Genomic DNA, 26910 nt, shown 5'->3' with positions numbered 1-26910 from the left:
CCGACACAGACTATCCCGCAATTCAATTGATCCTCAAAGGTTTTTATTGAATAGCGGAATAGGAAATATGATCAAAAAAAGTGTATGTATCTCGCACGTACACAACCACACTAGGCCCCAATTACTATTGTTTGTACCCCTAAAAGGCTAGATGAGGAGTAGGGGGGGTATGGAACAGGCAGCACCCTCAAACCTTCAGAAGTATGAGATGAACCCCAACAACTTGGAAAGGTGGATCTCTCTCACACGTACCGACACAGACTATCCCGCAATTCAATTGATCCTCAAAGGTTTTTATTGAATAGCGGAATAGGAAATATGATCAAAAAAAGTGTATGTATCTCGCACGTACACAACCACACTAGGCCCCAATTACTATTGTTTGTACCCCTAAAAGGCTAGATGAGGAGTAGGGGGGGTATGGAACAGGCAGCACCCTCAAACCTTCAGAAGTATGAGATGAACCCCAACAACTTGGAAAGGTGGATCTCTCTCACACGTACCGACACAGACTATCCCCCAATTTAACTGATCCCCAAAGGTTTTTGATTAAATAGCGGAATAGAAAATATGATCCCAAAAAAGTGTATGTATATCACACGTACACAACCACACTGGGCCCCAATTACTATTGTTTGTACCCCTAAAAGGCTAGATGAGGAGTAGGGGGAGTATGGAACAGGCAGCACCCTCAAACCTTCAGAAGTATGAGATGAACCCCAACAACTTGGAAAGGTGGATCTCTCTCACACGTACCAACACAGACTATCCCCCAATTTAACTGATCCCCAAAGGTTTTTGATTAAATAGCGGAATAGAAAATATGATCCAAAAAAAGTGTATGTATATCACACGTACACAACCACACTAGGCCCCAATTACTATTGTTTGTACCCCTAAAAGGCTAGATGAGGAGTAGGGGGAGTATGGAACAGGCAGCACCCTCAAACCTTCAGAAGTATGAGATGAACCCCAACAACTTGGAAAGGTGGATCTCTCTCACACGTACCGACACAGACTATCCCCCAATTTAACTGATCCCCAAAGGTTTTTGATTAAATAGCGGAATAGAAAATATGATCCCAAAAAAGTGTATGTATATCACACGTACACAACCACACTAGGCCCCAATTACTATTGTTTGTACCCCTAAAAGGCTAGGAGTAGGGGGAGTATGGAACAGGCAGCACCCTCAAACCTTCAGAAGTATGAGATGAACCCCAACAACTTGGAAAGGTGGATCTCTCTCACACGTACCAACACAGACTATCCCCCAATTTAACTGATCCCCAAAGGTTTTTGATTAAATAGCGGAATAGAAAATATGATCCAAAAAAAGTGTATGTATATCACACGTACACAACCACACTAGGCCCCAATTACTATTGTTTGTACCCCTAAAAGGCTAGGAGTAGGGGGGAGTATGGAACAGGCAGCACCCTCAAACCTTCAGAAGTATGAGATGAACCCCAACAACTTGGAAAGGTGGATCTCTCTCACACGTACCAACACAGACTATCCCCCAATTTAACTGATCCCCAAAGGTTTTTGATTAAATAGCGGAATAGAAAATATGATCCCAAAAAAGTGTATGTATATCACACGTACACAACCACACTAGGCCCCAATTACTATTGTTTGTACCCCTAAAAGGCTAGGAGTAGGGGGAGTATGGAACAGGCAGCACCCTCAAACCTTCAGAAGTATGAGATGAACCCCAACAACTTGGAAAGGTGGATCTCTCTCACACGTACCAACACAGACTATCCCCCAATTTAACTGATCCCCAGAGGTTTTTGATTAAATAGCGGAATAGAAAATATGATCCCAAAAAAGTGTATGTATATCACACGTACACAACCACACTAGGCCCCAATTACTATTGTTTGTACCCCTAAAAGGCTAGGAGTAGGGGGAGTATGGAACAGGCAGCACCCTCAAACCTTCAGAAGTATGAGATGAACCTCAACAACTTGGAAAGGTGGATCTCTCTCACACGTACCAACACAGACTATCCCCCAATTTAACTGATCCCCAAAGGTTTTTGATTAAATAGCGGAATAGAAAATATGATCCCAAAAAAGTGTATGTATATCACACGTACACAACCACACTAGGCCCCAATTACTATTGTTTGTACCCCTAAAAGGCTAGGAGTAGGGGGAGTATGGAACAGGCAGCACCCTCAAACCTTCAGAAGTATGAGATGAACCCCAACAACTTGGAAAGGTGGATCTCTCTCACACGTACCAACACAGACTATCCCCCAATTTAACTGATCCCCAAAGGTTTTTGATTAAATAGCGGAATAGAAAATATGATCCCAAAAAAGTGTATGTATATCACACGTACACAACCACACTAGGCCCCAATTACTATTGTTTGTACCCCTAAAAGGCTAGGAGTAGGGGGAGTATGGAACAGGCAGCACCCTCAAACCTTCAGAAGTATGAGATGAACCCCAACAACTTGGAAAGGTGGATCTCTCTCACACGTACCAACACAGACTATCCCCCAATTTAACTGATCCCCAAAGGTTTTTGATTAAATAGCGGAATAGAAAATATGATCCCAAAAAAGTGTATGTATATCACACGTACACAACCACACTAGGCCCCAATTACTATTGTTTGTACCCCTAAAAGGCTAGGAGTAGGGGGAGTATGGAACAGGCAGCACCCTCAAACCTTCAGAAGTATGAGATGAACCTCAACAACTTGGAAAGGTGGATCTCTCTCACACGTACCAACACAGACTATCCCCCAATTTAACTGATCCCCAAAGGTTTTTGATTAAATAGCGGAATAGAAAATATGATCCCAAAAAAGTGTATGTATATCACACGTACACAACCACACTAGGCCCCAATTACTATTGTTTGTACCCCTAAAAGGCTAGGAGTAGGGGGAGTATGGAACAGGCAGCACCCTCAAACCTTCAGAAGTATGAGATGAACCCCAACAACTTGGAAAGGTGGATCTCTCTCACACGTACCAACACAGACTATCCCCCAATTTAACTGATCCCCAAAGGTTTTTGATTAAATAGCGGAATAGAAAATATGATCCCAAAAAAGTGTATGTATATCACACGTACACAACCACACTAGGCCCCAATTACTATTGTTTGTACCCCTAAAAGGCTAGGAGTAGGGGGAGTATGGAACAGGCAGCACCCTCAAACCTTCAGAAGTATGAGATGAACCCCAACAACTTGGAAAGGTGGATCTCTCTCACACGTACCAACACAGACTATCCCCCAATTTAACTGATCCCCAAAGGTTTTTGATTAAATAGCGGAATAGAAAATATGATCCCAAAAAAGTGTATGTATATCACACGTACACAACCACACTAGGCCCCAATTACTATTGTTTGTACCCCTAAAAGGCTAGATGAGGAGTAGGGGGAGTATGGAACAGGCAGCACCCTCAAACCTTCAGTATGAGATTGTGTTCACTGTACCCCACAAAGATTGAGTTCACTGCACCCCACAATGATTGTGTTCACTGCACCCCACAAAGATTGTGTTCACTGCACCTCACAAAGATTGTGTTCACTGTACCCCCCAAAGATTGTGTTCACTGCACCCCACAAAGATTCTGTTCACTGTACCCCACAAAGATTGTGTTCACTGCACCCCAAAAAGATTGTGTTCACTGCACCCCAAAAAGGATGTTGTTCACTGCACCCCAAAAAGGATGTTGTTCACTCCACCCCAAAAAGATTGTGTTCACTGCACCCCACAAAGATTGTGTTCACTGCACCCCAAAAAGATTGTGTTCACTGCACCCCAAAAATGATTTTGTTCACTGCACCCCAAAAAGGATTTTGTTCACTGCACCCCAAAAAGGATGTTGTTCACTGCACCCCAAAAAGATTGTGTTCACTGCACCCCAAAAAGATTGTGTTCACTGCACCCCACAAAGGATTTTGTTCACTGCACCCCAAAAAGATTGTGTTCACTGCACCCCAAAAAGGATGTTGTTCACTGCACCCCAAAAAGGATTTTGTTCACTGCACCCCAAAAAGATTGTGTTCACTGCACCCCACAAAGGATTTTGTTCACTGCACCCCACAAAGATTGTGTTCACTGCACACCAAAAAGGATTGTGTTCACTGCACCCCAAAAAGATTTTGTTCACTGCACCCCAAAAAGATTGTGTTCACTGCAGCCCAAAAAGATTGTGTTCACTGCAGCCCAAAAAGATTGTGTTCACTGCAGCCCAAAAAGATTGTGTTCACTGCAGCCCAAAAAGATTGTGTTCACTGCAGCCCAAAAAGATTGTGTTCACTGCAGCTCACACACAGAAAAATGGATGTGGATCACTGACACCTGCCTATCTCCAATCCCACACCACACAGCAATATCGATTGTAGTTTGTAGAATACAGTTTCCCTAAAATTCAGCAGACTCTGTCCCTAACAGGATTGAGAAGAGATCGTAGATCAGGATTGAGTGCAGACCCCACCCCCCACACAGCAATATCGATTGTAGTTTGTAGAAGACACTGACCCTATATAATTCAGCAGACTCTATCCCTAAAATGCCTACAACTCGCCCTGCCTAAACACTCCGACCTGTCCCTCAATTCTATCCGGACACAAATGGTTTTTTCCTGCCTATCTTTCCCTAATCAGCAGCCAGCACGTTGATGTGTGCTCTGTCCCTGAATCTAAGCAGCATAATGACGCCGCTGCGGCTGCCTCGAACTTATAAAGACTTGGTCACATGCTTCAGACGGCCAATCACAGCTACTGAGACATTTGCAGGCATGGCTGGGATGGCTTAAGGCACACCAGTTAAACGATTGTTGATTGGCTGTTGAAAGCCCGCCATGAAAAGAGCGCCAAAGCATGCAAAACCCGGAAATAAAACGACCGAACACGGATTTTTACCCGAACATACAGTAAAGTGTCAGTGTCCGTGTTCGGGTACAAAAAATCCAATTATTCGGTACGAACACGAATAATACAGTCCGTGTTCGCTCAACACTAATAACAAGGTAAGTAAACAAAAAAAAAAATCGTAACTATTCATTTCTTTTTCAGGTGACCAAAAGCAAGCGGATGGCCCAAAATCGATTATGTCAATTTTGTGGCCGGAACTCCGCTTTAACTGATGCTGCATACAGTTTATATTATATAGCACTGACAGAGGGCCCATCACTTAGTAAAGCTAATAGTCCTTTAAGGCCAGCTTGGTCCAAACAAACTATTTTTAGTGTTACTAAACCCACAACAGTAAAATGAGTCTGTATATGCAGTAAAGCATGCTTGTTACACTCACTGCGGAACCTAAGGTGTTAATTCTCTGCACTGTGTAAAAAGGCTGTTTGATCCTGTCTTCTTTGATCCTCCTCTTTTACTGTCCCCAGTCCATCTGCTGATAGTACAGAGCCGTAGGAGGCACTCAGTAAGCATAAGCTCAGTTTGTGTATTGCTAATGAGTTTTTTATTTGGGAGGTTGCATGTGATTTTGGTGACAGGTTCTCTTTAATGAGATAACTAGTGGAGTCTGGGATTCAGAACTGGGGGAGGGGAGAATTTGGGCAGCACCCCAGGTGCCAGGATGAAACTTTTTGTAGCAATGACTCCTGGGATTTGTCGAGCCCTGTATCAACCTAATAATTATCTTTAAGCATGAAGTGCTAAAAACATTGTTTGATCCAAAGACGATCATTAGGCAAGGGCTGCAAAGGATAATTCTAGCTGGCATCCCTCCCCCTTCTCATCAGTCATAAGTCTGTACAGATCAGATCATCCTATTTGAGAGGCTGTGACCTAAGCCAAGCCACAGCTGGCCTTTGTGAGAAATATGGCTTTGATGGGGAGGGCGGAGAGGGCCACCTGAGGACACCTTTATAACCCTCTAGTTATCCTTTAAGTCTCTTTGCTGCTCAGAGATGTAACTAATTGTTACTGGTCACCTAATTTGCATCACACTGAAATCGATGCGTGGATGATGAAATAAGTGTCAACAAATTGTTGGATTTAACTGCTGTGTAGCTCTAGTTTCAGAGGGAGCATTTTCGGACCGCCCGCCGCAGAAATCCTGGCCCTCCTGTGCGAACCGCCGTAGGTATAGGTCGGTCGCGCGCCTGCAGCTAGGGGGCAAGCGTGCGCCGGCATGCTCCCGCCCCCACTCGGCAGCGGGGACTCCGATGCATGGGGCAGGCGTCTCCGATTGCCGTCTGACACCCGCGATCGCTCCCCCGCTGAGAGAGAAGAATGGTCGGCTGTTGTAAATACAGCTGACCATTCTTCTCTCTGGAATGATCAGAGCACCTGTGATCCTTCTATATAGGATCACATGTCTCTATCGTCATTCCATAAGCCCCACCCCTATACAGTTAGAAACACGCCCCCTAGGTACACATTTAACCCTTTTATCGTCCCTGGGTTAACCCCTTCCCTGCCAATGGCATTATTACAGTAACAGTGCATATTTTTAGCACTGATTACTGTAGTAGTGTCACTGGTACCCCCAAAAGTGTCAAAAATGTCAGTTAGGGGTCCGATCTGTCCGCCGCAATGTCGCAGTTCCGCTAAAAATCACAGATCGCCGCCATTAATAGTAAAAAAATAAAATAAAAATGACATAAATCTTTCCCGTAGTTAGTAGACGCGATAACTTTTGCGCAAACCAATCAAAATACGCTTATTGCAAATTTTTTTGTTACCAAAAATATGTAGCATAAAACAAATTGGCCTAAAATGTTAAATTTTTGATTTTTTTACATTTTTTTTTTTTTGGGGGAAGTTTTATATAGCAGAATGTGAAAAATATTGTTTTTTTTACAGAATTGTCACTCTATTTTTGTTTATTGTTTTGGGCCTGTGCAGTGAATAGAGCTGTAGACAGCACCTAATAGGCCCCATCTACTACATGCTACAGGAGGGAGGTGAGTACTAGACTGGTCATGGTCACCGTGCACAAGGAGAGATGGCAGCAGTCACCGGTCTAAAGTGGAGTTTAATTCCATTTTAAAGTAGAACTAAAGGCAAAACATTTTTTCTCTTTTTGGATAGAGTGGAGAGGCATTAGAACATCTGTCAGTTTTTCTTGCTGGTTCCCTATTGGAGAGAATCATCCTATTATTTGTCCTGTTTATCATTATTGTTGAAAGTTCAATGTAAAGGAAATTCCCAGTACAGGAATAGAAAGGAAAACTTCAAATGGGGACATCAAATCTGTTGATCATGGAGACAGCCAGGGATTCCCCCACGTTGGAGGCATTTCTTCTCACTTCCTGTTTTGGCTATGGGACAGGAAGTGGAAGAAAATCTCTGCAATGGAACCCAGATGGCAAAAAAAGAACAAACTGACTGGGGTTATAACTTCCTCTTTCTCTATCCAAGATGAAAAGAGAGGTTTTGCCTTTAGTTCTACTTTCGTTTCAATGATTTTTATTGGAAGTTGTTTTAGAAAGAACATCAAAGGTACAAAAAACTGTAAACATAGGTACATCAGTCCCAATTGACCCACTGCAAGCAAAAAATAAAAAGACAAAGAACAAGCATAATAAACAATCATGGTGCACTATAGTGCTGTGTATTTGGATCTGTTGCCCTGAGAAAGTGAAAAGTCTTTAAACAGTGTAACGTTAATCAAGATCAAGTATTGGTTGATACATGCAACAGGCTACAATGAACTTTAGGAGCGAGAAATGAAGGATGTAACAAGGAACCTCAGTACAGTATTAACTAATTGTTCAGCCTACCACCGTGTCCCAGCTCCGGGGTAGCTAATGCAAGCACACATAGGAACTGCAATTGGGAGTACCTAATAGGGCGTATGTTATAGAGCGATGACGCCAAAGAGATAAGAGTAAAGAAGAGTAGTAGGAGAAAGGAAATCTAAGAAGTAGAAAAAAGAGGGGGAAAAAGTAAAGAGGAGGGCCCCACGTCCCCGGAACTCAGGCGACTAGAGATCGCGCCCCACGTCCCCGGAACTCAGGTGACTAGAGATCTCCTAAACGCCACCAGTAAGGTAGCGGAGCCATGGTTCCCATACTTTATCAAACTGTTTCATTTTATCGGTCAGCATAGCTGACATATGTTCATTGAGCATTATCCATGAAAGCTTGTGTCGGAGCTGCTTGAATGGCAGGACAGGGGATCTCCAAGACCGTGCAATCGTAATTTTCGCAGCCGTGAAAATAAAGGTAATAAGTCTTCTCTGGGCCCTCGTGGCTGTCTCCACCTTCAGACCCAATAAGGCCTGTTGTGGGGATTTGGTTGGGTTAATTTGCTTAAGGGTGTATATAAAATTGTACACACGTATCCAAAAGCGGCATACCTTGTGGCATTGCCACCAGATATGGAACATTGTTCCTTCCTGACCACAGCCCCGGAAGCACAAAGGAGACGCCCCAGGTACATATTTCGATATCCGCACCGGTACGGCACCATATACCAGCGCTTTAGTTCTACTTTCAAGCACAAACTTTAGGTTTAGGTAGAGCAGGGAAGAGCTAAAACCTGGACAAGTTTTTCTTGCACTCCTTTTCGCTGTTGAGGATATTTACATATTCACACTCTGTGTTGGACTAAAAGTGAGGGGAAATACCAGCATTTTGCATTTTCACCGACACGGCAATAGAGGGGAAATCTTTCAATGGGGGACACTTGTTATGGTGGGAACTGTCTTAAGAGGGCATTTCCCTTACTATGCAGAGGTTTCCTGTTGTGTCGACGGGCAGGGCAGGGAAATCTTCTCAATGGGATACAGATGGCTGAAAATAATCCCCTATCAGAGTGGTTTATCATTCCCTGCTCAATCCTTCACGGGAAAATGTTTTAGCTTTAAATATACTTAGTGAAAATTACCTCAAACTGTCCTATTTCATCTACAGTATGTCTATGTGCCCATGTGTTGTGTTTTTATTTTTTTTGGTTGTAAATTTAGTTTTTCTTATCAGAAATACCTAGCACCACCAATCCCCTTTCTTCCCTTTAGTATTCTGACCACACCAAGCATTGAGGCAGATCTGTGCTGGTGTGATCAATTTGCTGTTGGGAGTTACCGGATGCCATGGCAACACACAAAGTGCCTATAGTCAGCTCTGCTGCTGCACTCTTTTCCCAGCCCTGCTCTGTCTGACGCAGACTACACAGGGGAACATATTTACCTGCTAATGCTGACCTCCGGCAGTGGGGGCACGCCCCTTGCCCATCTGTGGGGGGTACGCCCCTTGCCCATCTGTGGGGGGCACGCCCCCTGTGCATCTGTGGGGGCACGCCTCCTGTCCATCTGTGGGGGCACGCCTCCTGCCCATCTGTGGGGGCACGCCTCCTGTCTATCTGTGGGGGCACGCCTCCTGTCTATCTGTGGGGGCACGCCTCCTGTCTATCTGTGGGGGCACGCCTCCTGTCGCTCTGTGGGGGCACGCCTCCTGTCGCTCTGTGGGGGCACGCCCCATGTCGCTCTGTGGGGGCACGCCCCCCTGCCCATCTGTGGGGACAAGCCCCCTGCCCAGCCCTGCTACATACAGCCATTTCCATGATGCAGAAGAGCTGCTTCCTAGTGCGATGCCCATAGAAGCTGCCAATCTTCATAACAAGTCTCACTCTCGCCAGAGCTAGAATTTGGACTAAATACATTTTTAACTTTAAAAACTCCCAATTTAAATTATTTAGGGATATTCTTTTAAGAACAAAGCTTTTATATGCCGCTACCATGATTTATAGTGCACTGAATGATTGGGAGTCATTAGCATTTGCATACTCTTTATAGTAAATAATGTTATCAGTGTATGTGTTTGTTTTAAAAACCTTGTTTCTGTGTATAGTTTGCTTTGCTTTTTGCAGTGTTATGCAGTGGTTGTGCTTTACTGTCTCGCACTGCAAGTTTAGTGGTTAGCTGACCTACTGAAAGCATTGCATTCCCTAGGAGGCTTATCATTTATCTTAACTCTGGATAAGCAGATGGGAAAAGTGATTGCAATGGCTAGTCTACTTTTTCCTTTACTAGTTTTCTGGTAACCCCTATATTTAATACATTAAAAAAAATCTGCAAGAGCATGCATGGCAAAATGTGGATATAAAGTAAAAAGGCTTTGAAGTGGAATTAAACAATTTATTTTTTTTTTTTCCTTAGTGGGCCCCCTGCAGGTTTATGCCATGATGTGGTAGTAGGCACTGCTGACTAGCATATTATGACCAATTTAGGCCAGCTATACATGGATCAAAATTTGGCCTGTTTTAGCATGTATGTGTGGTTGTACAAAAGTCAGGCTATAGTCTTGGAAAGCTGGTCAGTGTATTCTGACGGTGGGGGAATTCCACTATTCCCACCAATTGCATGGATTGGGGAATCAAGTCTGCCTGGTGAAAAAAAACTTGACTCATCTATAGGCTGCATTACCTGTCAAAGGATGCCCTCCAGTGCTACTCTGTCAATTTTCAGATGTTTTCATCTTCCAGTCCTCTGGGTTTGCACAGTTCAGCCACTAGGCCACTATGGCTAGGCCGCAATGACATCAGTCCTGCACATGTGCACAGAAATCACTTCATCACAGCAAAGAGCAGGTGCCATAAATGTACTGTGAGCTGCGCATGTGTGATTTAGTGTACATTCCCATTGACAAGCGGGGGAAACATTTATGACTGAAGAGACCATTAGGGTCTCTTCTGTCATAAAAACTCTGCCTGTCAACGTTTTTTATTTATTTTTTGTATTTTTGTACTGCTTTAGGAAAAACAGTTTATTAATAACTCAAAATTTGCATGCATTAAAAACACCATTTGCACGCCCCATACACACTGGGCGTTTTGTTCCAGAGCATGGGCTCTGGTGTTTGGCTGTAGGAAGAGGCCACAGGTGCCCCATCCAGCGCTGCTTCTGGCAGCCTGATAAACTCTATGAGAGGATGATACCTGCTGCTGCTGGACAGTGTACCTAGCAGTACCAACAAATACTGCAGTGTGCACCCACGGACAAATGCCCAAAAAGCATACGACTTATGTTATGGGCAATCATCCCTGCACGCATACTGCCCTAAACAGGAATACCACTTGGTGCCCAGCTGTAGCAGCAATAATCCTCTTTCCACATGAGGCCGGGCATTGTTGTGCACCAGGAGGAACCCAGGAACCACTGCACCAGCGTAGGGTCTAACAATGGGTCCAAGGAATTCATCCCAATATCTAATGGCAGTCAAGCTGCCACTGTCTAGCCTGTAGAGGTCTGTGCATCCCTCCATGGATATGCCTCCCCAGACCATCACAGACCCACCACCAAACCAGTCGTGCTGAACGATGTTTTAGGCAGCATAACGTTCTCCACCACTTCTCTAGACCCTTTCTCGTCTGTCACATGTGCTCAGGGTGAACCTGCTCTCATCTGTGAAAAGCACAGGGCGCCAGTGGCCGATCTGCCAGTTCTGGTGTTCAGTGGCAAATGCCAGTGAAGCCCCATGGTGCCAGGCAGTGAGCACAAGGCCCACTAGAGGATGTACGGCCCTCAGGCCACCCTCATTAAGTCTTTTTCTGATTATTTGGTCAGAGACATTCACACCAGTGGCCTGCTGGAGGTCATTTTGTGGGGCTCTGTACTCATCCTGTTCCTCCTTGCACAAAGGAGCAGATACCGGTCCTGTTGATGGGTTAAGGACCTTCTACAGCCCTGTCCAGCTCTCCTAGAGTAACTGCCTGGTCCCTAGAAACACCTCCATGCTCTTGAGACTGGTGGGAGACACAGCAAACCTTCTGGCAATGGCACGTATTGATGTGCCATCCTGGAGGAGTTGGCCTGACTGTACAACCTCTATAGGGTCCAGGTATCGCCGCATGCTACCAGTAGTGACACTGACCCTAGCCAAATGCAAAACTAGTGAAAACAGTCAGAAAAGATGAGTAAGGAAAAAAATGTCAGCGGCCTCCACCTGTAAACCATTCCTGTTTTTGAGGTCATCACATTGTTGACCATCTAATACACCTGTTGTTAATTTCATTAACACCAAAGCAGCTGAAACTGATTAACAACCCCCTCTGCTACTTAACTGACCAGATCAATATCCCAGGAGTTTATTTGACTTGATGCTATACTGTAATTAAAAAGTGTTCCTAAATTTTTTTGAGCAATTAATTTAAGCTGTATAAAAGGCAGTTTGCCTGGAGTTCTGCTTTGTTCTGTATTTGTGGTAGCCACATGGAGGGGAAGAAGGTGTACACATTTCTACTGAGACACACTGATCTGTATTGTGCTCTAGTACCATCAGTCGCTCGGCTGCCCTGATCTTACTGTCTTGTATTTTCTAGAAATATTGTGTTATTCTAACAAGTGTAAGGAGACACAACATCAACTTTGATACATTTATGTTTCATTTCTGAACAATATTCTTTCTTCATCTCTGACTTTTTTTTTTTTTTAAAGGCTATCATAAAAGAGGGACATCTACACAAGCAGACAAGCTCCTTTCAGCGATGGAGGAGGCGCTACTTCAAACTACGAGGCAGGACGCTCTATTATGCCAAGACTGCAAAGGTCAGAAAGCAAAAGTGTGTGGCTGTACAAATCAGCAGTGTGCATGTATACATGCGACTGCAGGGTGGGGAATGCCTTCGATGCTTATGATTGGCCAACAACAGTTTCATGGCGGGGTTGCTAAAGTTGTTTCAGACTAGGATCCAAAATTGCTTGAGCTCATTTCTAGTCAAAAAAGAGAAAAGTGGGGTATAAAAAAAGTACTCCCCTAGATGGATACAGAATCGGTCCGATGCTGCATCTGTCCACTGCCACCTCTGTACTGAGAGCTGAGCAGTCGAAGACTGCTAATAGGTCAGCTCTCAGTACAGAGGTGGCAGTGGACAGATGCAGCATCGGACCGATTCTGTATCCATCTAGGGGAGTACTTTTTTTATACCCCACTTTTCTCTTTTTTGACTAGAAATGAGCTCAAGCAATTTTGGATCCTAGTCTGAAACAACTTGAGCAGTCGAAGACTGCTAATCACTCAGCTCTCAGATCTGCTCTGACTGAAAGTCACCCTTTGACTCTGCCTCTCCTGTGCTCACTGGGGTGTCCCGGGATGTGGGGAGGCTCTTAGCGGTGCACTGAGAGGCTGAGCCAGCTGCTGGTCTAGGCATCTGGATGAATCCCCGCATAAAGGTCAGGATCTCTTCAGAGTCTGGACAGGCAGGCTAATAGACATCAGCAGCCAATAGCGGACTTTAGTCCGCTGTTGGCTGAATTTGTGTCACAGGAGAGCAGAGCTAAATGCACTCCTGTGACCGATAGGAAAAGTAGGGCGAATAAAGCTTTGGCTTCTCCTTTAATACATAAACACCTAGTTGTGGTTATGACGGTATCACCATGACTTTCATATTATTTTGGCATAGCTCATATTTCCTCAGTGTTTTTTTCTATTCATAGATTTCTGTATATTCCAAATAAAGTGGTCTCTTATGTCATAAATGCCTCTTTCAGCCTGTCAGCAGTAATGAATTCTGAGATGCGTAGCTCAGAGCACGTTTACGGGAAACACACTCTTGGCCACCATTAATTGACTCTAGTGCGCATAGATGGAAGTGATGTCATCGCAGCCAAGCAGTGTAAACCCTAAAAGAAGACTTAGAGCAGATAGTAGCTCCTGAGCACTAAAAGTGTATCACTGGAGTGGGGGAGAGAATTAAACAAAAAAAAAAAACAAAAAAAAAAAAACAAAAAAAAAAAACTTTGTGGCATTTACTATCGCTTAAAAAGATAAGTTCACCTTTTGGGAACATGTTACACCTTTTGGCACGTTAGAGCTTACAATCTAGAATATATATATATATATATATATAAATTTATTATTATTATTTTTTTTTTTTTTTTCTATAAAGTGAACTTCTCTTTTAAGCAATTCACTGGTTGTTGCTGTTCTGTTACATTTTGATTTTAGATATTGGCTCCTTTCACACGGCCGCTCCGTGTGAAAGGTCCGCTGCGGGACTTTTTTTTTTTTTTTTTCCACGGAGCGGATGACATTTCTGTCATCCGCTCCGTGTGTCCGCATATCATCCCATCCGTTTGCGGATGATATGCGGACATAATGTAAGTATATGGCACTGCGGATGTCAGCGGATGACACCGCTGACATCCGATTTTCCTTCCTTTCCGTTTTTTACACGGAAGGAAAAATGGGGTTCTGTTCCATTCGTAAAAACGGAACAGAACTGACAGGAGGAAAATCGGATGTCAGCGGATGGTATTCCGCTGACACCCGCAGTGCCATTCACTTACATTATGTCCGCAAACGGATTGGATGATTTGCGGACACACGGAGCGACCGTGTGAAAGGAGCCTTACTGTGAATAATTCAAGGTGCATTTATAAAGCAGCAGAATAGCCTTATTGCAGCTAATACTGTTGCTTTAGAAAATAATACACTGGCACATTTCTAAAGCACGGAAATGTGTTTTACAAATGTGCTTTAAGATTATATAGCAAGCGAAGCTCCATTTATTTCATTAATGGGGGGGGAAAAAAGGGCCTGGAGACAGTCATGACCTTTCTGTCATGGTCCAATCATTGAATGCTCTCTGCACCATTATACAGAGAACACTCCGGGGAGCATACTGTAGCCTACGTGTTATAAATGAGTCCTAAAATACAGTCCAGCCAGTAGTAACATCTTCCCTCCATTATGAATGGGCCTCTGTTATAAACATCTTGTGTGTTTGTGCATGGAGAAATCCGGGCTGTGGTAAAACTGGAGAAAACAAAATGATCTGAAAATTCAAGTGGTTGCCAGTAGGAACCAAGTAGAGTGTATTTAAAGCGGACTTCCACCCAAAAGTGGAACTTCCGCTTTAGGGAGTCCTGACCCCCTGACATGCCACATTTGGCATGTCATTTTTTTGGGGGGGGGAGCGGGTACCTAGTTTTGACAGGTACCCGCTCCCACTTCCGCTCGGAGCGCCGCGGCGCCCTGAACGGAAGTTCTCCTCTCCCCTTACCTCCCTGCAATCTTCTGGGACACGTCAGAGGTCCCAGAAGATTGCTGGCCAATCACGGCGCGCAGCGCGACTCGCGCATGCGCAGTGGGTACCCGGCTGTGAAGCCGCAAACTGTCACAGCCGGGTGCCCACAGCAGTGATGCCGAGGGAGAGGATCGAGGCTTCGGGCGGCCGCATCGCTGGACCGTTGGACAGGTGAGTGAATGGCTGGAACTCCGCTTTAACCTTTCATTTTGTGGAAAGATTCGAAAAAAAGTTTGATCATCATGAGCAGGTTTGTAATAATTAACACTATTGTAGCACTTAAAGCGGTTGTATACCCCGCTTTGTTATTTTTACCTACACATAAGCCTATAATAAGACTTACCTGTAGGTGAAATGAATATCTCCTAAAAGTGCACGGTTTAGGAGATATTCATCCTGCATGCAGCCGCTGACGGTCCAGCATATCTTGCAGGAACTGAGGGATCCCACACACATGCATGGGAGTGACGTTATTGTGGTTCCAGCCACTTGCAGCACTGAAGCCTGCAAACCCGGAAGAAACGCCGGGAGAACATGTCGGCCCCCTCAGCGATGACTGGATGCCGCTGCTGGGGCTTTGTTCTAAGTTAAGTATTTCATAATGTGCTAGTATGCAATGCATACTAGCACATTATGCCGTTGTCTTACAGGGTTTTTTTTTTTTTTTGTTCTTTTTTCAGGATATACAACAACTTTAAGGAAACATTATAATTATATTTAAAAATGACTAAAGACTAGTTGTGGAAATAACGAACACCAGTGCGGTGCTAAAGTATTTTGAGGCTTCTGTCTTGTTCGCAGGCCACTTCTGCAAATATTTAAAATAGCATGTATGTTTCTTCATTTTTGTGACACTGAATGAGTTGATTGTTGGAAGAGTTACTGTAAAACAAAATAAAAAAAGTTACAATGGGTAAAAGGCACTGCATTGAACAACCTTGACCTGCGGGCTAAAATGCTGCAAATCTTGTAATTCAGAACTTTAGAGTTTCTGGGAAACGACATGTGCTTATTTTACATGCAAACTTTTTTTTTTTTCTTTTATAATACGGGTATAACGTCCAAGAATCCAGAACTGCAACATCATTGTCATTCCAGACTGTACCTGTAAATGTTAACATACATGAAAATGCTGTATTCTTTTCCAGTGGTGTTGGCTCTGTTCTGTATTTAAAGGCTTAGTCTAAAATGAAAATGTATTTATTAGTGAAGAATGGTGAACCAGTCTAGCCCCTAGTTTTTTTATACCTTTTATACCTTTTTATATTCCAACACTGAGTTAAGCCTCGTACACATGCACCGATTGTTGGCCGACCGATCGGCCATCTTTTGTCCAGTGTTGTTGGTTGAAATGTGCTCTAGACTGCACACAAATTTTTGTCGGCCAACCACAACCAACTGCAGAAGTGATGTCATGTTCTGGTTTACTTTCCCTGTGTTTTTTCTTCTCTGAGCATGCCCAGTCTTGCTCATCTGATTTTTGTTTGCCGAAATCTGTACTGACTGACGAACAATCGGCCGTTCTGTTGACGGCCAACAAAAATTTTATAGCATGCACACCAGATTTTTTTCGGCCGAAAAGTCGCAGTCGGTTGTCGGAAGCATCATACTAACAAGCCGACAATCGGCCGATCGGACGTTGGCCGAAAATTCACGGCCAACAATCGGTGCGTGTGTACGAGGCTTTAGCCTTGCCATCGTTCTTGACTCTTTCCTGTTTATCTGGGAATTTTGGGTCCTGCCTTTTAGAAGGTTCCTACTTCCTGTTACATTCTACATAATACAAAATAAATAAACCGAGTATGGTCTATAGGGGCCCTTCATAAGGAGATGCTTAACTATCCAGTATCTTCAAAAAGTTGACTTGTTTTGTGTGCATTGACCCAAACATTCCTTACCTCCAAAATGTAGTAAACCTCCACCCTACCATGTAAATAAGTTATGAAAAAAAAAACAGGAGAAAAAGGAAATAAAAGGCTTACCTTACTTCCAGTGTCCTCCCTGAATGCTGGGAAATATCACTTCGCTTCTGACCGTGGAAAACACTGAGAATCCCAAATCTGTCATTTTCTAGTGCAGATCTCCGTGTGCTTGCTTGTTTACTTTGGGAACATGCAGACAACATTTATGGAGAAAAAAAAAGATAAATGAGGCTCTTTGTTGTTCTGTTTGACACATTTTCTTTTATCTGATATAATTAACAAATGAATGCTCTAGAAAACATAAATGATCACAAGAAAATACTCCACTCTGTTATCACTCCGAGGTTACATTATCTTATCAGTCATGTAGCCTTAATACTTCAAGCATGAGAAGTCCTTTGCTGTTATTCTAATAAAGTGATAATGTTCCAGACTAATCCAGCTTCAAAAGCAATGATCATACCCAAAGGGTGCTTAAAGCTGAACTCTAGGTATGGTTTATATTGCATAGGTACGTTGGTCCAGCTTGAACCAATGGAAGTATAAAAGTACATTGGTCCAGCTTGAACCAATGGAAATATAATACCTTGGATTGGGAGTAACTTGGTTTGAGATCGTTTGGCAAGACGAGCAACATTTTAAAATAAATTTTGACTTGATAAACAAGCGATGTCTTGATATATAAGTAGCGTCTTGTCACAACTGAGTATAAATGAGAAGAGAGGCGCCTCTAAGTGTAGCAATATGGTTACATTTATTGAAGGTACAACATGTAGCAACTCAGATTGCTGATGATTAAAACGGGCACACCTAAGTATACAGGCATCTGGGGTTAAGCTGTCCACATACATAGACCGTCCTCCGCAATGTCATTGACGTCATCCCTTCCACGCTGTGCTCCACGAGCGCTTCAAGCCTCGTTTTCAGATCGCTGAACTGCAGGGTAGTCTTCCCGGTCACTATTTCAGACGGACAGCGGTGAGAGGCGGCGATGAGGAGGATGATCTATGTGGACAGCTTTACCCCGGATTCCTGCATTCTTAGATGTGCCTCTCTTAATCATCAACCATGTGAGTTGCTAAATGTTGTACCTTCATTAAATGTACCCATATTGCTACACTTAGAGGCGCCTCTCTTCTCTTTTATACACTCTGAAGCTTCTGCTGGGTTTTGGCTCTAATCCCCTTGTGGAGGTTGCCATTTGTGGATGGGCATTTTATGGTTACACAACCTATCACATTGCTATAATCTTTCTGTATGGATTATAAATGGAAAGACTTATGAATAAATGGCTGTGGAACGAATCATCTGAGTTTCCATTATTTCTTATGGCGAAATTCACTTTGATATACGAGTGCTTTGGAATACAAGCATTTTTCTGAACAAATTATGCTCGCAACCCCAGGTTTTACTGTATTAACATTCCATACCTGTGGGAGCGCTGTGGTCTTGTGCTGAGCGCCTGCCCTGCTATATAGTAGGCAAAGCGGATCACTTTCTCAGTACAGCTCCAATTCATAGAACACTTTACATTTTTCCCAATGAATGCAAAGCGTTCTCTGATTGGACACGGAGATTGTGACATTATCTCTCTGCCTCTCGGCATGAGACCCAGAAGATCACAGCAATAACTGTAGTACCGGCAACTATTACAGCAATCCTCTGCTTTCACACTGGTCCAGCGGGTGAAGAGTTCAAGCTGGATCAGTGTAACTATGCAATACAAACCATACCTGTTGTTCAGCTTTAAGACATTCTAAAGTGGCTAATCTATATCAATTTAGTATACTTCAATTGTTATTTTTTTGTCGTAGCTGAATCAGGGCTAAGTTCACCAGAATGTATACTACTGCTCAAAGATGAAGAAAGACGCTGTACAGCTCTTATCTTTACCATATGTCACCATACACTAGCCTATCTGGATGTAAACGTGAGCTGTCATAACCAAACATCCTGTCATTCAAAAATTACTTTTGGTATCCACAGATCATGACAGGGGTCACCCCCTATCTCCCTCCTTCCCTTACATTCACTCTCCATACACCCAACCTTTCTCCCTTCCTTTCCCTCTACACTTACTCTCCTTATGCTTACTCTTTCTCTTTCTCTTCCTCTTCTCCTACACTCACTCTCCTTCCCTCTCCCTCTTCTCCTACACTCACTCTCCTTCCCTCTCCCTCTTCTCCTACACTCACTCTCCTTCCCTCTCCCTCTTCTCCTACACTCACTCTCCTTCCCTCTCCCTCTTCTCCTACACTCACTCTCCTTCCCTCTCCCTCTTCTCCTACACTCACTCTCCTTCCCTCTCCCTCTTCTCCTACACTCACTCTCCTTCCCTCTCCCTCTTCTCCTACACTCACTCTCCTTCCCTCTCCCTTTTCCCCTACATTTACTCCTCCTATGTTCAATCCCTGTCCCTCTTCCTCTACTACACTCACTCTCCATGCACTTACACCTCTCTCCTTTCCTGTCCCTCTTCCTCTACTCTCACTCTCCATGTGCTCACCTTCACTCCCTTCGTGTCCTCCTTCCTCAACACTCACTCTCCATGTGCTCACCCTCTCTCCTTTCCTCTCCCTCTTCCTCTACAGTACACTCACTCTCCATGTGTTCACCCTCTCTCCTTTCCTCTCCCTCTTCCTCTACACTCATTCTCCACATGCTCACCCTCTCTTCTTTCCTGTCCCTCTTCCTCTACACTCATTCTCCACGTGCTCACCCTCTCTCCTTTCCTCTCCCTCTTCCTCTACAGTACACTCACTCTCCATGTGCTCACCCTCTCTCCTTTCCTGTCCCTCTTTCTCTACACTCATTCTCCATGTGTTCACCCTCTCTCCTTTCCTCTCCCTCTTCCTCTACACTCATTCTCCACATGCTCACCCTCTCTTCTTTCCTGTCCCTCTTCCTCTACACTCATTCTCCACGTGCTCACCCTCTCTCCTTTCCTCTCCCTCTTCCTCTACAGTACACTCACTCTCCATGTGCTCACCCTCTCTCCTTTCCTGTCCCTCTTCCTCTACACTCATTCTCCACGTGCTCACCCTCTCTCCTTTCCTCTCCCTCTTCCTCTACAGTACACTCACTCTCCATGTGTTCACCCTCTCTCCTTTCCTCTCCCTCTTCCTCTACACTCATTCTCCACGTGCTCACCCTCTCTCCTTTCCTCTCCCTCTTCCTCTACAGTACACTCACTCTCCATGTGTTCACCCTCTCTCCTTTCCTCTCCCTCTTCCTCTACACTCATTCTCCACATGCTCACCCTCTCTTCTTTCCTGTCCCTCTTCCTCTACACTCATTCTCCACGTGCTCACCCTCTCTCCTTTCCTCTCCCTCTTCCTCTACAGTACACTCACTCTCCATGTGCTCACCCTCTCTCCTTTCCTGTCCCTCTTCCTCTACACTCATTCTCCACGTGCTCACCCTCTCTCCTTTCCTCTCCCTCTTCCTCTACAGTACACTCACTCTCCATGTGTTCACCCTCTCTCCTTTCCTCTCCCTCTTCCTCTACACTCATTCTCCACATGCTCACCCTCTCTTCTTTCCTGTCCCTCTTCCTCTACACTCATTCTCCACGTGCTCACCCTCTCTCCTTTCCTCTCCCTCTTCCTCTACAGTACACTCACTCTCCATGTGCTCACCCTCTCTCCTTTCCTGTCCCTCTTCCTCTACACTCATTCTCCACGTGCTCACCCTCTCTCCTTTCCTCTCCCTCTTCCTCTACAGTACACTCACTCTCCATGTGTTCACCCTCTCTCCTTTCCTCTCCCTCTTCCTCTACACTCATTCTCCACATGCTCACCCTCTCTTCTTTCCTGTCCCTCTTCCTCTACACTCATTCTCCACGTGCTCACCCTCTCTCCTTTCCTCTCCCTCTTCCTCTACAGTACACTCACTCTCCATGTGCTCACCCTCTTGCCCTACCTCTCCCTTTTTCCTCTGCACTCACTCTCCATGTGCTCACCCTCTCTCCCTTCCTGTCCCTCTTCCTCTACACTCATTCTCCACATGCTCACCCTCTCTTCTTTCCTGTCCCTCTTCCTCTGCACTCACTCTCCATCTGTTTACCCTCTCTCCCTTCCTCTCCACTTGCTCTCCATGTGCTCACCCTATTGCCCTTCCTGTCCCTCTTACTCTGCACTCACTCTCCATGTGCTTACCGTTTCTCCCTTCCTCTCCCTCTTCCTCTGCACTCACTCTCCATGTGCTCACCCTCTCTCCCTTCCTGTCCCTCTTCCTCTGCACTCACTCTCCATGTGCTCACCCTCTCTCCCTTCCTGTCCCTCTTCCTCTGCACTCACTCTCCATGTGCTCACCCTCTCGCCATTCCTGTCCCTCTTCCTCTGCACTCACTCTCCATGTGCTCACCCTCTCTCCCTTCCTGTCCCTCTTCCTCTACACTCACTCATTATGCTCTCTTCATCTCCCTCTTCTCCTACACTCCCTCCCCCCCTACACTCACTCTCCATGTGCTCACCCTCTTACCCTTCCTGTCCCTCTTCCTCTTCACTCACTCATTATGCTCTCTCTCTCCCTCTTCTCCTACACTCCCTCTCCCCCTACACTCACTCTCCATGTGCTCACCCTCTTGCCCTTCCTGTCCCTCTTCCTCTACACTCACTCTCCGTGTGATCGCCCTCTCTCCCTTCCTGTCCCTCTTCCTCTACACTCTCTCCTTATGCTCTCTCTCCCTCTTCTCCTACACTCCCTCTCTCCCCCTACACTCACTCTCCCTATGCTCACGCTTTCTCTCACTGTCTCTCTCCCTCTTCCTCTACACTCACTCTTCTTATGCGCTCTCTCTCTCTCTCTCTCTCTCTCTCTCTCTCTCTTCTCTTACACTCCCTCTCCCCCTACACTCCCTATATGCTTGCTCTTTCTCCCTTTCTCTCCCTCTACACTCACTCTCTCCCCCTTTTCCCCTACACTCTCTCCTTATGCTCTCTCTCTCTCCATCTTCTCCTACACTGCCTCTCCTCCTTCCCCCTACACTCACTCTCCATATGCTCACTCTCTCTCCCTTCCTCTCCCTCTACACTCACTCTCCCTGTGCTCACTTTCTCCCTACACTCTTTCCCTTTTTCTTTTCCTGTTAGACCATATTTTTTCTGAAGCATACTACATGCACCCTAGTAAACCTTTAATTTTGCTGCAATACCCTAACAATTGACATTTTGAAGCGCTGCATGCAGCATGACTGATGCCCCCATTTCAACCCCCTGCCCCACCCTCTGTCTCAGGCTCAATGATTTCCAAAAGCTTGCAGTTATGATGATTAGTGCAACAAAAACAGATCAAATGATCAGACTAGACCTCAGTTCTGAGCAAGGAGCTCAGAGCACCACTTAACCAATTAGTCATGCTAAGTTTTTGTTAGGCTCCATTCACTCCTTGGTGTTCCGCGAATTGCTGCGATTCCCGAATGGGCGCAAATTGTGGGACGCGTGTGAGCGATCCTGTTATTTTCAACAGTACCTATAATTGCGGCGCGGTTTTGTCTGGATTGTCGCCTGACAAATTATCCAAAACAGAATTGCGGGACTCCTGTCGCCCAAAAGAAGTTCCGGTACTTTGCTGCGATTTGTAACGGAATTACAAGCGGACAGAATCGTGGTGATTCCACCTTCGATCCGGAATACAAAGGTGTGAATGGAGCCTTACACTCCCTAGCTGACTTTTCTATCTGTAAAGCAAGGTGGTTTACTTGTAGTGGGCAGTGTGTGTATGTTTATACAGTTTAAATTTTGATTGGATTAGGCTGGCCATACATTTTACAATTTTCTTGTACACTTTTTGTTTTAGATTTACCAAAACCATATAATATAAAGTCAAACCTAAACACTTTTAATTTGTATGCAATCAGGCAGGCCCTTGCACTACATAGTTAAAGGGGTTGTAAAGTCAGAAGGTTTTTTTTATCCTAATCTATCATTCTCAGCCCCCCCACCCCAAATGCTTACCTGAGCCCCCTCTCGATTCAGCGATGTCCACGACTGTTCCAGCCCTCCGGGACTCCCCTCCTCATTGGCTAAGACACTGCAGCGCCGCCATTGTCTCCCACTTCTGTCAGTCAGTTAGCCAATGAGGCAATAGAGGGGGCAGGACCAAATGGCAGCTCTGTGTCTGAATGGATACATGGAGCTTTGCCTCAGGTCGGTGACCCCATAGCAAGCTGCTCGTTGTGAGGGCACTCAAAGCGAGGGAGGGGCCAGGAGAGCCAAAGAGGGGGATACGGGCTGCCCTGTGCAAAACCACTACACAGAGGAGGTAAGTATGATCTGTGCACCAGGAGGAACCCAGGACCCAACGTAGGATCTGACAATGGGTCCAAGGAATTTCATCCCAATACCTAATGGCAGTCAGGGTGCCATTGTCTAACCTGTAGAGTTGCTGCAATGAAATTCCAGCAAAATGGACTAGCCTGCTGCCTAATTATTTTACTTTGATTTTCGGGGTGTCTTTGAATTTAGCCCTCTGTAGGCTGATCATTTCCATCAAGCAATGTGGCATCCTTTCTTACCTAACACATTACCCAGTCCATATCAGTATAGATATCCATTTGATGTGTTTTCAAAGTATTCCTTTAATTTTTTTGAGCAGTGTATTTATTTCTTATTTTTAAGTTTCGAGATACTTTAGGACTGTTTGTCAATTAAACCTATGTGCCTATTTAATGATTTACCCTCACCTCTTGGTATCTCTCCAGCAAATAGGATTGGGAACTAATATACTTTATAAAATCTTAGCCCATTACCATAACCCCTCGGCTCGAGTTAGATCTAATGGATTTTTGCTTCATAAAGGGGGATCTTGCTGTTACTGAAGAAGACATAGCTTGGGATACGATACTAATGTTCACTCACTAAGCCTCCATATCTAATAAAGCTTGGTAATGTAATTATAAGATCTTATCTAGATGGTATAGATGCCTTACAACTCTACATAATATGGATGCCTCCATACCAAACATTTGGTATTCTGGGATAAAATTCTCCAACTAGATTATAAATTGGTTGGAGATTGGATTCCTAATGATTATCTAAATAAAATGTTATCAAGGATACCTGGGTCCTATAAACAGAAAAAAAAGGCTTACTTCGCTACTTTCTAACCACAGCACGCACGGTTCTATCCAGAAACTGGCGTAAATTGGGCCCGCCACCCCTGATTGAATGGGTATGTGAGATGGACTTTTTATGTCACATGAAATAAATGGCCTTCTGGGAAAATGACAAATCGGATGTATATAGCAATACATGGCAGTGTGTGAAAATATTTTAGAAATTCTTCAGAATTCACATCATACTTTTTGTAAGAGTAAAAAAAAAATTTTTTTTCTTTCTTTCTTTTCTTTTTTTCATGTTGGTTGTAGGGCTGACTGAAGAGGAAAAAGGAAAAATTGTATTATAACTTTATTGAGGTTCTTTACGCCTTGAATTCAATTTTTACTATTTTTCCTTATAAGTTAGGATTTATCAACCTTTTGATGGCCAGATATTTTACTACCTATGTTTTCTTGTTTCTCGTAGTATGGTTTAATATTGTGGCAATGTATTTCTTATTTATTTTTGAAGAGTGTATTAACATTAAGATATGTATAATACTAATTTGGTACATTGTATGTACATGTTACAGCCCATTCAGACTGGCGCGATCCGACTTCGAGGGGCGACTTCGGCGCGACTTGCAGGGACTTCACATAATGGAAGTCTATGCAAGTCGCTCCGAGGTCGCCCCAAAGTAGTACAGGACCCTTTTTCTAAGTCGGAGCGACTTGTGTCGCTCCTATTAGAACGGGTCCTGTACTACTCAATGGCGAGCGACCGACCGCGACTTGTCAGGCGACTTGGTCGTGCTAGTCTGAATGGACTCTAATAGCCTTCTTAATAAACAATAAATAAATACATTTAGATTAAACCGAACTTTTGTCCCTATTAATGATTTATGATATCAAACTAATATTGTGAAGAGAAACCACTCATTATTCATATTAAAATCGGTTTGTTCCAGATTAGGTGATTGCTAAAATTATTACTACTACACCTTTTTAGTGTTGTTTCCTACAGGCCATCCTGTTAGATTTGTATCTTCACTATAACTCTTGTCTTATCTTTTTTTTTTGCAGTCTATCATATTTGAAGAGGTTGACATAACAGACGCTAGTGTTGCTGAGTCAAGCACCAAGAACCTAAACAACAGTTTCACAGTATGTATCCAGCCTACTATAGAACACCAAATGTCTTCTACCTGTGTAATATGTGGGATATGGGATATTGGCTTGTCACTGCCCTCCAATTCCATCTGCCTGGTGTTTGCTGCCAGTAACTACTGTATTTTCTGACGTATAAGACTACATTTGAACCTCAAAAAAATCCCCCAAAATTGGGGGTCATCTTATACGCCAAGTATAATATCTCCAATGTAACCTAAGTATAAGTATTACCGGTAGATGTAATCTCTCAAGACGCTGGCTGTGTGGGAATCCTGTACCGGTATACCGGAAGTACCGTAGCTTCGGCTACATACAGTATACTGCGCTGAGCCAATCACGGAGAGCGATGTATTCTATTATTGAATGCAAAGCCTGCTCGGATTGGCGGAGTAACATCAGCCCGCCTCTCTGACTCTGCCAATCCGAGCAGGCTTTGCATTCAATAATAGAATACATCGCTCACTGTGATTGGCTCAGCGCGGTATACTGTATGTAGCCGAACCCACGGTACATCCGGTATACCGGTACAGGATTCCCACACAGCCAGCGTCTTGAGATTACATCTACTGGTAATACTTATACTTAGGTTACCTTGGAGATATTATGAGAGATTACATGTATTACAGTACTTGGGGTACCTTGGAGATCTATGAGAAATCTGATGTTTTTCAATGGTGGTGCCTTGCTTCAGAAAGGGGGGGTAGTCTTATACCACGAGTATAGCCCAAAGCCTATGTTTTTTAACTTGAAAATTAGGGGTATCGTCTTATACGCCGGAAAATACGGTACATTCAAATTGTAATATTCTTTCTGTAATGCTGACCACTGTCAGTGTGATGTTGGGGGCAGCTACAGGGCGTCACTGTTTTAGTGTAAGGCTAGCCATAAGCTAGTAGATTTTTTATGCGAACGTTTGTGCCAAAATTAATTTACATTTGGCTGGACTAATGTTTTTTGAAAGCACTTCAAAATGTTTCCTTTTAACAATCTGTTTTAGCATGGATGCAATTTACCAAATTTACCAATTTCCAAACGAAAGCCAACTTGACTGTTAGAAATTCTTTTGTTTGAGAAAACATTTCTATCCTGTTCTTTCGAATTTTCCTCTCACTGTGATTTAAAATGAATATCAATTTTACCCTACTAACGATTAGAAAATGGAACAAACTTTTGAGCAAAATTCTACTAGTGTGTAGCCAGTTTTACTTTTTAGTATATGAGTATCACTAAGATCAAGGAGTTTTCACATCACAGACAACTAAATTAAAAACTGAAAGAAAATGCACTGTTGTGGTTTTCTGCAACCTCTCTCCTCTGTCTCTAAATGGGGAGGTTCCTTTTATACATTTAAGGCTTTGGTTTTGAGTTTATCAGTGAACTATTTAGGCCGCTTTCACACTTGTGCGACTTGTCCTGCAACTTGGGACTGCAAAGTTGCATGACAAGTCGTACCCCATGATTTCCAATGAGTACTATTCATATCTGTGCAACTTTAAAGTAGTCCCTGCACTATTTTGGTCCGACTTTGATGCGTCTTGGGGTCCATAGACCTCAAGATTACACAGGCACTGCTTCAAGCGGTGTCAAAGTCATGTGACTTTCAGGTCGTACAAGTGTAAAAGGGGCCTTTAAAGATTAAAGATGGGTATAAAATGTATATAAAATGAAGTCCAATTCCTGCTTTCCACTGACTACAATGTGGAATAAAGACTGCAATTGGTGTGCGTGTTTTGTGTATGTATACATACTGTGTGTGTGTGTGTGTGTGTATATCTCGTATTATTTGTATAAGAGTAAAATGGCCCACTGC

General features: G+C 44.0%; 1 protein-coding gene across 1 annotated transcript in view; it reads left to right on the top strand.

The window, feature by feature from the left end:
- DGKD (diacylglycerol kinase delta) overlaps positions 1-26910 on the top strand; it is a 213803-nt gene that overhangs the window by 44691 nt on the left and 142202 nt on the right. The window contains exons 2-3 of the mRNA XM_082251540.1: positions 12379-12489; positions 25014-25094. Of these exons, the coding sequence (XP_082107666.1) occupies positions 12379-12489; positions 25014-25094 (192 nt within the window). The remainder of the gene's footprint in view (positions 1-12378; positions 12490-25013; positions 25095-26910) is intronic.

Source organism: Pelophylax lessonae (genome assembly GCF_965119305.1).
Source record: "Pelophylax lessonae genome assembly, chromosome: 3".
Lineage (NCBI taxonomy): Eukaryota > Metazoa > Chordata > Amphibia > Anura > Ranidae > Pelophylax > Pelophylax lessonae.
The sequence above is the reverse complement of the archived record's forward strand: the minus strand, read 5'-3'. Positions and strand labels throughout refer to the sequence as shown.